Source organism: Rhincodon typus, chromosome 39, assembly GCF_021869965.1.
Source record: "Rhincodon typus isolate 14 chromosome 39, sRhiTyp1.1, whole genome shotgun sequence".
Classification (NCBI taxonomy): Eukaryota; Metazoa; Chordata; class Chondrichthyes; order Orectolobiformes; family Rhincodontidae; genus Rhincodon; species Rhincodon typus.
In genome coordinates, this window is record NC_063370.1 from 14,021,008 (window position 1) to 14,034,523 (window position 13,516).

Here is a 13,516-nt window from a genome sequence, read left to right on the forward strand (position 1 = left end):
GAATAACATCGCTTCATCGGAGGCCTCGCTGATGATGTTACCTAGCACGGTGACGAAACGTCTGAACGAAAACAAGCCAGCTCGGCGAGCAAGTCCACAACCTCACCCATAACCCGAGCTACAAATCTTAGCAAAAACCTTAAATGTGTTTTTATATCATCTGCAAGCTGTTTTTATGTTGCCCTGTACTATTGCATTTAAATTACTAATAGAAATTACAAACAAAAACAAGTTGGGATTTCTGTTATCCTCATATTAACTGGGATACTGTCAGTTTAAATGGTACAGAGGGCACAGTATTACTGAATGATCTGCAGGAGGGGCTGTTTTATCAATATGTGGCAAGTTGCTAGCTGGAGCTGCGACTAGTTTAGGGTGAATCTGTCTAATGGCCTCTTCCTGTGCTGTACTCATGACTGATTTGCAGCCAAGTGTAAAGTGGGAACTGGACAAGGGCAGGAAGCAGGAAGTGAGACCTAGTCTCCCGGAAGTGAACTCCAGTGGGTAGGAACCATGAGGGTTTCAGGACTCACGCTGGGGGGAAAGGAGTTCGGGACATGGTGGGATGGTGGGGTGGGAGGTGGTTGTAGGTTCTCCAAAACCTTCCCGCCAGAGGTTTCTACAGGGTAGAAACAGGCCCTTTGGCCCACCATGTCTATGCTGCCAAACAAACACCAAATTAGACTGATTCCATTTCCTGCACTTGGTCCACAACTGTCTAGGCCCTGGCATTTTATGTGCTCATCCAGGTTGTACAGGACATTGGTGAGGTCTCTTCTGGAGTACTGTGTCCAGTTCTGGTCACCATGCTATAGGAAGAATGTTATTAAGTTGGAGAGGGTTCAGAAGAGATTTACCAGGATGTTGCTGGGGATTGAGAGTTTGAATTATAAAGAGAGGCTGGATAGGCTGGCTCTTACACTGGAGCGTAGGAGGCTGAGGGGTGACCTTATTGAGGTTTATAAAATAATGAGAGGTATAGATAAGGTGTTTTTCCCCAGGGTGGGGATTTCAGAACCAGGGGGCATATTTTTAAGGTGAAAGGAGAGAGATTTAAAAAAGGCGTGAGAGGCAATTTTTTTACACAGAGGGTAGTTGGTGTGTGGAATGAACTTCCTGAGGAAGTGGTGGATGTGGGTACAATTACAATGTTTAACAGACATTTGGATAAGTACAAGAATAGGAAACGTTTGGAGGGATATGGGCCAGGAGCAGGCAGGTGGGACTAGTTTAGTTTAGGCTTATGATCGGCATGGATTGGTTGGACCGAAGGGTCTGTTTCTGTGCTGTATGACTCTGTGACTGTAAGACAACTCTGAGCCAGTCTTCCCTTGTGATCAACGATGTCACCCAGGGCTGTGTTGGTGTGCCAGGCCGTGACCCCATTCTGAGCCAGTACCTTTTGCTTTGCCCCCAGGGTACCAGCCGTGCGACCCGCACATCATCTGTAACCGGGTGCAACACGTCAGCAACTGCCTGGAGGAGCTGCAGCGGCAGGCATCGTGTCGGAGGGCGGAGCTGGAGGGATCGCGCTGCCTCTGGACATTCTTCCAGGAGATGGAGGAGGCGGAGGGCTGGATCCACGAGAAAGAGCAGGTCATCTCCTCGACCAACTGCGGCAAGGACGTGGACAGTGCTACACGGCTGCTGAGCCAGCATGAGGTACTGATGGGGGAACTGGTGGCTCGCTGCAGCCTCCTCACTCAGACCATCACCAAGGGTGAGCAGATCCTGGCACAGAAACATTTCGGCACGGGAAAAATCCAGGAACGGATCCTGGAGGTGCGGCTGCAGTGGAAAACTCTGGACGAGTTGGTGACGCTGAGGCAGCAGCGGATCCAGGAGGCGCTCAGCTTCTTCCAGTTCAAGGCCGACGCCGATGACCTGGAGCAGTGGCTGCAGGATGCCTACCGCCTGGCCTCCAGCGACGACTTCGGGCACGACGAGTACTCCACCCAATCGCTGGCCAAGAAGCACCGCGGCCTGTCCGAGGACCTTGAACAGCATCGCCGGTTGGTCCACGCCCTGCGCACTCAGGCCAGCAGCCTGGCCCCCGAATACCTAGAGCCGGGCGAGGTGCAGAGCCGCGTGTTGGAGCTCGAGACCCTGTACTCTGAGGTGAAGGAGGTGGCGGGCCTACGCAGGCAATGGCTGCAGGATGCACTGGCGGTTTACCACATGTTCACCGAGGTCAACGCCTGCGAGCTCTGGATCGATGAAAAGGAGCAATGGTTCAACAACATGGAGGTCCCCGAGACACTGGAGGACCTTGAACTGGTCCAGCAGAGGTACAGGCTCGAACACTGATAGAGCACCACCATCATGGGCAGGGTGAGGGGGGTGGAGAGATAGGCAGAGTGAGAGAGCACCACCCCTAGTGTGAGATGCACACAGAGGGAGGTCCATCCAAGGGAGACCAAGTCCGCCCCATCACACATTTACTACAGGTTTCCCTCCAATTTTTAAATCAAAGTCTCACCCTCCCATGACACTGTGCAGGTGTAATACTGCGGGAGACAGTACTGGTGCTGACTGCCCAGGATAATACTGGGGGAGAGAATACTGGTGCTGACTGCCCAGGGTAATACTGGGGGAGAGAGTATTGGTGCTGACTGTTCATTGTAATACTGGGGGAGAGAATAGTGGTGCTGAGTGTCCAGGGTAATACTGGGACACAGGCAGAGTACTGGTGCTGAGTGTCCAGGGTAATACTGGGACACAGACAGAGTACTGGTGCTGACTATTCCGGGTACTACTGGGACACAGACAGAGTACTGGTGCTGAGTGTCCAGGGTAATACTGGGACACAGACAGAGTACTGGTGCTGACTATCCAGGGTAATACTGGGACACAGACAGAGTACTGGTGCTGTCCAGGGTAATACTGGGACACAGACAGAGTACTGGTGCTGAGTGTCCAGGGTAATACTGGGACACAGACAGAGTACTGATGCTGAGTGTCCAGGGTAATACTGGGACACAGACAGAGTACTGGTGCTGACTGTTCATTGTAATACTGGGGGAGAGAGTACTGTTGCTGACTATCCTGGGTAATACTGGGACACAGACAGAGTACTGGTGCTGACTGTCCAGGGTATTATTTTGCACAGACAGAATACTGGTGCTGACAGTGCAGTGTATTACTGGTTTACGGAGAGAATATTGGTCCTGACTGCCAAGGTTTTACTGGGACACAGATGCACGGATATGTCCAGAAGAGAAGTTTTCCAGGTTTGTGTTGGGAATTATGCAGAGGAGTCACCACGGCTAGAGTGTGGTATTGTCCTGGCTGAGGTTGTGGTCTGAACGTGTCTCCCCTGGTTCTCTGTCTGTAGGTTTGAGAGTCTGGAGCAGGAGATGAACAGCATGTTGGTCCGGGTGGTGGAGGTGAATGAAATTGTGCAGCAGCTGGTGGAAAATGGTCATCCCAGTGCCACAGAGGTCATGGGCTGTCAGGATCACCTAAACAGCAGGTACTGCCCTTTACCCACTATCAGACTCTGTATATGTGTGTGTGTGTGTGTGTGTGTGTGTGTGTCTGTCTGTCTATCTGGGTGTCTGTTGTGTGTGTGTGTGTGGGTATCTGAGTGTGTGTGTGTGGGTCTGTGTGAGTGTGTCTGAAAGTGAGTGTGTGTGTGTGTGAGAGTGTGTCTGTCTGAAAGTGAGTGTGTGTGTGTCTGTCTGAAAGTGAGTGTGTGAGTGTGTCTGTCTGAAAGTGAGTGTGTGTGTGTCTGTTTGAAAGTGCGTTTGTGTGTGAGTGTGTCTTTGTGTGTGTGTGTGTCTAGGGGAGGGGTCAATCTGTGTGAATGTGTGTGCGTGTGGGTCTGTATGAGTGTGTGAGTGTGTCTGAAAGTGTAAGTGTGTGTGTGTGTCTATCTGAAAGTGAGTCTGTGTGTCTGTCTGAAAGTGAGTGTGTGTGTGTGTCTGTCTGAAAGTGTGTGTGTGTGTGTGTCTATCTGAAAGTGAGTGTGTGTCTATCTGAAAGTGAGTGTGTGTATGTGTGTGAGTGTGTGTGTGTGTCTATCTGAAAGTGAGTGTGTGTATGTGTGTGAGTGTATGTGTGTGAGTGTCTGTCTGAAAGTGTGTGTGTGTGTCTGTCTGAAAGTGAGTGTGTGTCTGTCTGAAAGTGAGTGTGTATGTGTGTGTGTGTGTGTCTGTCTGTCTGAAAGTGAGTGTGTGTGTGTGTGTCTGTTTGAAAGAGTGTGTGTGTGTGTGTGTGTATGTGTGGGGTGGGGTTCAATCTGTGTGTGTGTGTGTGTGTGTGTGGGTCTATCTGTGTGTGTGTGGGTCTGTGTGTGTGTGGGTCTGTGTGTGTGTGGGTCTGTGTGTGTGCGGGTCTGTGTGTGTGCGTGTGTGTGTGTGTCTGTCAGAAAGTGTGTGTGTGTGTCTGAAAGTGTGAGTGTGTGTGCCTGTCAGAAAGTGTGTGTGTGTGTGTGTCTGTCAAAGTGTGTGTGTGTGTCTGTCTGAAAGTGTGTGTGTGTGTTTCGGTCTGTCTGTCTGAAAGTGTGTGTGTGTGTCTGAAAGTGTGTGAGTGTGAGTGTGTGTGTGTGTGTGTGTGTGTATGTATGTGTGTGTCTCTGTCTGAAAGTGTGTGAGTGTGTGTGTGTGTGTGTGTGAGTGTGTGTGAGAAACCAACAAAGTGTTTGGATGTTCGGATTCTGCAGGGAGCTGGCTCCGAGAGGCAGGAATGTTGACCTGGTGTTCACTGTGCTCCATTTTGCAGGTGGGCACAGATCGTGCAGTTGGTTGAAAGCAAAAAGGAGAGCATCGAATCCCTGCTTCGCCTTCAGAATTACTCGCTGGAGTGCAATGAGATCAAGTCACAGATCAGTGAGAAGCGGAGGGCCATCGAGTCGACGCAGTACCTGGGCAATGACCTCGGTGGGGTGATTGCACTGCAAAGGAAGCTGTCGGCCATGGAGGGGGCCCTGAGTGTGATCGAGCCCAAGCTGATTGGCCTGCAGCTGGAGGCGGAGAGTTTAGCTGCTGCACACCCAGGGCAGGCGATGGACATCCTTATCCGATTTGAGGAGATCAGTGAGGAGTGGGAGCAGCTAAAACGGGCCCTACAAGGCTGTGAGGACTCACTGAGTGTTGCTGGGAGGCTGCAGCAGTTCATTCAGGACCTGGACAGCTTCCTATCGTGGCTGGCTCGTACCCAGGGGGCCACTGTTTCCGAGGAGCTGCCCAACACACTGGCCGAGGCAGAGGCTCTGCTCCGGAACCACGAGGCGCTGAGGGAGGAGATCGGCCAACATGAAGAGGACTACCGCAAGATCCTGGCCGTGAACGAGCTGCTGTCGCTGGGTGAAGCTGAGCTGCCGCTGCTCTCCATCCAGCAATGGCTACACAAACTGCAGCATGGCTGGGCCAAGCTGCACCAAGCCTGGCAATGTCGGCATCAACTGCTGCTGCAGGCTCACATTTACCAGCTCTTCCTCCGGGACGTCAGGCAGGCTGAAGGCTTCCTCAACAGCCAGGTGAGCGAGCTGCCCTCCACCAACCCTCTGAGCCCCCTCCTCCACTAACCCTCCAAACTCTCTTCCACTAATCCTCTCAACCCCCCGACCTCCCCTCAACACCCCGCCCTCCAACCTTCCCTCAACTACCCCTTTGACCAACCTCCAACCTCCCCTCCACTACCCCTCACTGCAACCTCCCCTCCACCAGCCCTCTGACTGCCCTCTGACCGCCCCTCCGCTACCCCTTTGACCAACTTCTGACCACTCTTCTATGACCCTGCCGTCCAACCACCCCTCCACTAGCCCTCTGCCTGCTGTCTGACCTCCCCTCCACGACCTATCTGTCTGCCCTCCAATGTCCTTTCCACTATCCCTGACCTCCCCCAACTACCTCTCCGACCCTCCCTCTGACCTCCTGTCCATCTTGACCTGAGACCTGCCCTCCGACTCCTCCTCCACCCTGACCTCTGACCTGCCCTCTGACTCCTCCTCCAGCTTGACTTGTAACCTGCCCTCTAACCTCCCCACCTTCCACACACTGGCCAGGTTCTCCTGCCAGTCAGTAGACAGTGAGCTCCACATTGCAGTCCCCATGCTGACTCAGGGCTCTTTGATGACTTTTGGTCTGTCGGTGGCCCCAGTGTGAAACCAGAGGCACTCTCCTGTGTGGTGATGGTCCTCATTGGTACATCCCTGAGTAGCACTGGGATAAACAAGGCAGAGCTTTTTGCTTAAATAACAAGGTGTAGAGCTGGATGAACACAGCAGGCCAAGCAGCATCAGAGGAGCAGGAAGGCTGACGTTTCTGGCCTAGACCCTTCTTCAGAATTCAGGATTTCTGAAGAAGGGTCTTGAATGCAGGATTTCTGAAGAAGGGTCTTGGCCTGAAACGTCAGCCTTCCTCCTCCTCTGATGCTGCTTGGCCTGCTGTGTTCATCCAGCTCTACACCTTGTTATCTCAGATTCTCCAGCATCTGCAGTTCCTACTATCTCTGAAGAGCTTTTTGCTTGTTCGTTTGTGGGATGTGTTTGTCCAAAAAAGACTAACACTCCATTATCCATCCCAGAGGGCAGTTAACAGTCTGGAGTCACATGTAGGCCAGACCAGGTGAGGATGGCAAGTTTCCCTCTGTAAAAGTACATTAGTTAGATCAATGATAGCAAGGTGTAGAGCTGGATGAACACAGCAGGCCAAGCAGCATCAGAGGAGCAGGAAAGCTGATGTTTCGGGCCTAGACCCTTCTGCAGAAATGGGGGAGGGGAAGGGGGTTCTGAAATAAATAGGGAGAGAGGGGGAGGCGGATAGAAGATGGATAGAGGAGAAGATAGGTGGAGAGGAGACAGACAGGTCAAAGAGGCGGGGATGGAGCCAGTAAAGGTGAGTGTAGGTGGGGAGTTAGGGAGGGGATAGGTCAGTCCAGGGAGGATGGACAGGTCAAGGGGGCGGGATGAGGCTAGTAGGTAGGAGATGGGGGTGGGGCTCGATGTGGGAGGAGGGGATAGGTGGGAGGAAGGACAGGTTAGGGAGGCGGGGACGAGCTGGGCTGGTTTTGGGATGCAGTAGGAGGAGGGGAGATTTTGAAGCTTGTGAAGTCCTCATTGATACCATTGGGCTGCAGGGTTCCCAAGCGGAATATGAGTTGCTGTTCCTGCAATCTTCGGGTGGCATTGTTGTGGCACCGCAGGAGGCCCAGGATGGACATGTCGTCTGCGGAATGGGAGAGGGAGTTGAAATGGTTCGCGACTGGGAGGTGCATTTGTTTAGTGCGAACCGAGCGTAGGTGTTCTGCAAAGCGGTCCCCAAGCCTCCGCTTGGTTTCCCTGATGTAGAGGAGGCCACAATGGGAACAGCGGATACAGTATACCACATTGGCAGATGTGCAGGTGAACATCTGCTTGATGTGGAAAGTCTTCTTGGGGCCTGGGATAGGGGTGAGGGGGGAGGTGTGGGGGCAAGTGTAGCACTTCCTGAGGTTGCAAGGAAAAGTGCCAAGTGTGGTGGGGCTGGAGGGGAGTGTGGAGCGGACAAGGGAGTCCCGGAGAGAGTGGTCCCTCTGGAAAGCAGATAAGGGTGGGGAGGGAAAAATGTCTTTGGTGGTGGGGTCGGATTGCAGATGGCGGAAGTGTCGGAGGATGATGCGTTGGATTCGGAGGTTGGTGGGGTGGTATGTGAGGACGAGGGGGATTCTGTTTTGGTTGTTATTGCGGGGAGGGGGTGTGAGGGATGAGTTGCGGGAAATGCGGGAGACACGGTCGAGGGCGTTCTCGACCACTGAGGAGGGGACGTTGCAGTCCTTGAAAAATGAGGACATTTGAGATGTTCGGGAGTGGAATGCCTCATCCTGGGAGCAGATGCGGCGGAGGCGAAGGAATTGGGAATAGGGGATGGCATTTTTGCAGGAAGGTGGGTGAGAGGAGGTGTATTCTAGGTAGCTGTGGGAGTCGGTGGGCTCGAAATGGATATCGGTTTCCAGGTGGTTGCCAGAGATGGAAACAGAGAGGTCCAGGAAGGAGAGAGAGGTATCAGAAGTGGTCCAGGTGAACTTAAGGTTGGGGTGAAAGGTGTTGGTGAAGTGGATGAACTGTTCGATCTCCTCGTGGGAGCACGAGGCGGTGCCGATAGTCATCAATGTAACGGAGGAAGAGGTGGGGTTTAGGGCCAGTGTAGCTATGGAAGAGGGATTGTTCCACGTAACCTACAAAGAGGCAGGCATAGCTGCTATCTCTATTCCTACTATCTCTGAATTCTCCAGCATCTGCAGTTCCTACTATCTTTGAATTCTCCAGCATCTGCAGTTCCTACTATCTCTGAATGTATCAGCTGTTTCTGTTGTGGCCTCCTCTACATCGGGGAAACCAAGCGTTGGCTTGGGGACTGCTTTGCAGAACTCCTATGCTCGGTTCGCACTAACCAACTGCACCTCCCAGTCGCGAACCATTTCAACACCCCCTCCCATTCCTCAGACGACATGTCCATCCTGGGCCTCCTACAGTGCCACAGCGATGCCACCCGAAGGTTGCAGGAACAGCACCTCATATTCCACTTGGGAACCCTGCAGCCCAATGGTATCATTTCACCAGCTTCAAAATCTCCCCTCTACCTACCACATCCCAAAACCAGCCCAGCTTGTCCCTGCCTCCCTAACCTGTCCTTCCTCCCACCTATCCCCTCCTCCCACCTCAAGCCCCATCCCCATCTCCTACCTACTAACCTCATCCCGCCCCCTTGACCTGTCCATCCTCCCTGGACTGACCTATTTCCTCCCTAACTCCCCACCTAAACTCACCTTTACTGGCTCCATCCCCGCCTCTTTGACCTGTCTGTCTCCTCTCCACCTATCTTCTCCTCTATTCATCTTCTATCCGCCTCTCCCTCTCTCCCTATTTATTTCAGAATCCCCTTCCCCTCCCCCATTTCTGAAGAAGGGTCTAGGCCTGAAACGTCAGCTTTCCTGCTCCTCTGATGCTGCTTGGCCTGCTGTGTTCATCCAGCTCTACACCTTATTATCTCAGATTCTCCAGCATCTGCAGTTCCTACTATTTCTGAAACAACTTAGTTAGATCAATGATAGCTGTCACCACCACTTTGAAGATAGCTTTAAATTCCATATTTATTCATTGAATCCTGTGGGTAAGATTCGAGCCCACGGCCCCAAGCCATTAACCTGGGCCTGGACATTACCAATGCAGCATTACTGCCACCGCGCCACCATCTCCCCATGAACAGGAGCTGCTGGGAGTCACCGTTCATATTGGTCTAGGAATGTTCTCGGTAACTCACAGGGAATTCTGAATTCGCTCTGCCTTCGCGAGCTGATTGTCCATCCTGTGCCCAGGAGTCAGTGTTGGCCCAACTTGAGGTGCCAGTATCTTTGGAGGCAGCGGAAACGGCGATCAAGAGGCACCGGGATTTCCTGGTGACTTTGGAAATTAACCTGCAGAAGATCAACACGGTAGTCGAGGCAGGAGGGCAGCTGGCAAAGGCTGGCAGCATCTACCAGGAGAAGATTGACGATCAAACCAAGTCTATCACCACCAGGTATGACAACTCACCACCCTGCATTCTCCTAATCACAAAGGAGGCAGCATTACCTCCCTACCTGGGTAGGCCAGAAGGGCTTTTATAACAATCAATGAAACCTTGGTCACTATCACTGAAATTAATTTTCAATTCCAGATTTATTAATTGTTAGGATTTGAACTCATGTCCCTAGAGTATTAGCTGGGCCTATTGGATTTTTTTTATTCGTTTACAAGATTGAGGGCATCGCTGGCTAGGCCAGCATTTATTGCCCATCCCTAATTGCCCAGAGGGCAGTTCAGAGTCAACCACATTGCTGTGGGTCTGGAGTCACATGTAGGGCAGACCGGGTAAGGATGGCAGTTTCCTTCCTTAAAGGGACATTAGTGAATCAGATGGGTTTTTCCGACAATCGGCAATGGATTCATGGTCATCATTAGATTCTTAATTCCAGATATTTAATTGAATTCAAATTCCACCATCTGCCGTGGCGAGATTCGAACCCAGGTCCCCAGAATATTACTCGGGTCTCCAGATTAACAGTCCAGCGATAATACCACTAGGCCATTGCCTCCTCTGGATTATAAGTGCAGTAACATTACCACTATGCCACCACTTCCCTCTAAACAGTAGTTGTTGAGATTGACCGTAATAAACTCTTCATGCAATCATTACATTCCTATCTGTTAGTGCAGGGTCTCCCAAACCGTGGGTTGTGATGCTTGGAGTCACTGACTCTCAGAGTTATTACGGTGCAGAAGGAGGCCATTTGGCCCATCATGTCTGCGCTGGCTCTCCCAATAGGCATTGTGATTTAGTGCCCTTTCTCCTGCCTTTTCCCTGTGGCCCTGCTCATTGTTTCTGTTAAAATAACTATTCGGTGCCCCTCTTGAATGCCACAATTGAACCTGCCTCCATCAAACTTTCATACCCTAACCAATCGCTGTCTGCTCCGTTTACAAATGATTTTAAATCCGTGCCGTGGTTCTCTATCCTTTTACAATGAGAAGCAGTTTTCTTTCCCCAAATACTCTGACTGTGATCTTGAAAATTTGCGCGAGATCTCCTCTTGAGTCGTCTTGTCTGCAAAGAGAACAGGCTCCAATTGTTCTCCATACCTGGAGTTACATATCTCCAGAACCATTCTTCTATACTCTCTCCAATGCGTTCACATCATTTCTGTAACTTGGCACCAATTGGACACACTACTCTAGCTGATGTGTAACAGATGTCTCGCGTGAGAGCAGTGTAACCTCACTACTCTGTGAGCCGAGAGGGTGGAGTGACCAGCTCCCGGACACCAATGTGCTCCTAATGAATGTTAGCTTCTGCAAGGTTCCTTTAAATCCTTGTTGACGTTTTTTTTAAACAGTGGCTTTGGCCTAACTAGCCAGTCATTGGAACCAGCTCCTGTTCCAAGGAAGGCAGTTTAAAAGGCAGGTTCTTTAAAATGTCTTGAAACAATTTGCTTCACCCCAGTGCTCAGTTCCTGCTCCTCTCCTACACAGCTTCCTAACCCGGTAAAAAAAGTAATACCTAGAAATGAATGTTTCTGATTGTACTGTTGCTGATGGAGACAAGACAAGGCAGACCAGTATGTGCTATTTGCACATTTTACTAGTTTTTCAACGGGGCTTACAGTATGGGACGATCACATTTTTAAGCATTGAAACGTGGGTCACAGTAGGACAAGATTTTGGAAGCTTTGTTTTAACGTTATCCCGACTGAATGCTAGGCATTTAATGTAAGCTAAACTGACTGTAAAATTTATAGGGACAGTGCTCCCTTAGAATCTCTACAGTGTGGAATCAGGCCATTTGGCCCATTGAGTCAACACTGACCTTCTGAAGAACATCCGACCTAGACCCACCTCCCATCCTATCCCTGTAACCCTGCATTTCCCATGGCTAACCCACCCGGCCTGCACATCCCTGGACACTATGGGCAATTCTGCATGGCCAGTCCACATAACCTGCACATCTTTGGACTGTGGGAGGAAACTGGTGACCCCTTCTCCCGTATTATCCAGTTCTTGATGTACAGTTCTGGTTGCCCTTCTGTAGGAAGGATACTGTTAAATTGGAGAGTGTGCAGAAAAGATTTACAAGGATATTGCTGGGAATGGAGGGTTTGAGTTAGAAGGAGAGGCTGGATAGGGAGCTTTTTTTCCCTGGAGCATAGCCCCAAAATAAGGGAGAGCAGATTTAGGACTGAGTTGAGAAGGAACATCTTCACCCAAAGGGTTGTGAATCTGTGGAACTCTATGCCCAGTGAAGCAGTTGAGGCTTTCTCATTGAATGTTTTTAAGGCAAAGATGGATAGAGTTTTGAACAGTAAAGGAATTAGGGGTATGGTGAACAGATGGGTAAGTGGAGCTGAGTTCACGAAAAGATCATCGATGATCTTATTGAATGGCAGAGCAGGCTTGATGAGCCAGATGGCCTACTGTTGCTCCTAATTTAATTTTCTTATGAACTTATAAAGGACAAATAGGCTGACTGGCAGGAAGTGGTCTTAGCCCAGGACCTGGACTGGGGACCTCAGTATTTCGCCGTATTTATTAATAACACCGATAAAGACTCACTATAATAATATCAGGCCTAATCGGGATTTGGAGGGGATTTGGAGAGTACATTATACAAATTAGTCTAGAACTCCCTGATTATTACAGATTAAAGGACGATTTAATGAAGATGGTTAAAAGAGTCACTAGGGGATGTAGAGGTAAACTAACTCCTTTATCATACAGCTATTCAGGAGTAAATGGCAGGAAACACATGAAGACAAATTAAATTCTCTCACTGAAATAACTGTGGGTTAATCTACAACTTTTACAATTAGGACCTCTAATTTTGCTGCAATTAAGCAGGCAGGTGCCGAAGGTGGCAAAGAAGGCAAACAATATGTTGGCGTTCGTAGTGAGAGGATTTGAGACAGGAACAAGGGTGTCTTACTGCAATCGTTCAGGGCCTTGGTAAGATCACACCTGGAAGACTGTGTGCAGTTTTGGTCTCCGTATTGGAGGAGGGATATTCTGGCTATGGAGGGAGCACAATGAAGATTTACCAAACTGATTCCTGGGATGTGAGGGCTGATTTATGAAAAGAGACTGGATTGGTGAGGACTATATTCACTGGAGTTTAGAAGAATGAAGGGGGTTGTCATATAGAAACCTGTAGGATAGGGTAAACACAGGAAGGATGTTTCTGATGACTGGGGAGTCCAAAACTAGGGGTCGTAGGTTAAGGATCTGGGGTTGGCCATTTAGGATTGAGATGAGGAGAAATGTCTTCACCCAGAGAGTGGTGATCCCTGTGGAATTCTCCGCTACAGAAAGCATTTGTGACCACAATATTGAATGTTTTCAAGGTGAAGTTAGATATACTTTCCAGGACTAAAGGATCAAAGGGTATGGGAAAACACTGGGAACAAGGTATTAAGTTAGATGATCAGCCATGATCATAGTGAATGGTGAAGCAGGTTTGAAGGGCCAAATGGCCTACTCTATTTTCTCTGTTAATTTTTGTATTCGATATGAGGATATTCTGGGTTATCAAGCGTACGCTAAGGTACAAATGGGTCATGAATGGCTCATTGAATGGCTGGTGGAGCTGCTTTTTACCTATATTTGACAAAAGCAAATGATTCTGACCCCGGGGTTAACATGAGCCAGACTTCATGTCAACGATATTGGGCAAGTCAACAGCGGAGTGTGAAACATCTCTCAGGAGTTTCCAACTGTGCTGTTTTTGGGAGGTGTTTTTAACGACGGTTGTACTTTCTGGAGCCGCGTTCTGTGCTGAGTCATGGCCTCCTCTCAGACCAGGACTGACCATCCTTCATCACATTTGCAGGAGCCAACATAATTACAAGCTGGCTCACGATTGGTTAGAGCGCCTGGGTGTCCAGTGGGAGCTACAGCGGTTCCTCCAGAGCTGTCAGGAGGTGGGTAACGGGTACATTCGCGGGGTGGGGAGATGGTGTTGGAATGGGGGTGGGGGTGGGGTGTTTGAATGGGGTTGGGGATGGGGGG

General features: G+C 50.3%; 1 protein-coding gene across 1 annotated transcript in view; it reads left to right on the plus strand.

The window, feature by feature from the left end:
• Positions 1 to 13,516, plus strand: part of LOC109931130 (spectrin beta chain, non-erythrocytic 1-like) — a 48,245-nt gene that overhangs the window by 2,849 nt on the left and 31,880 nt on the right. The window contains exons 2-6 of the mRNA XM_048618235.1: positions 1,418 to 2,288; positions 3,335 to 3,472; positions 4,723 to 5,479; positions 9,298 to 9,500; positions 13,338 to 13,439. Of these exons, the coding sequence (XP_048474192.1) occupies positions 1,418 to 2,288; positions 3,335 to 3,472; positions 4,723 to 5,479; positions 9,298 to 9,500; positions 13,338 to 13,439 (2,071 nt within the window). The remainder of the gene's footprint in view (positions 1 to 1,417; positions 2,289 to 3,334; positions 3,473 to 4,722; positions 5,480 to 9,297; positions 9,501 to 13,337; positions 13,440 to 13,516) is intronic.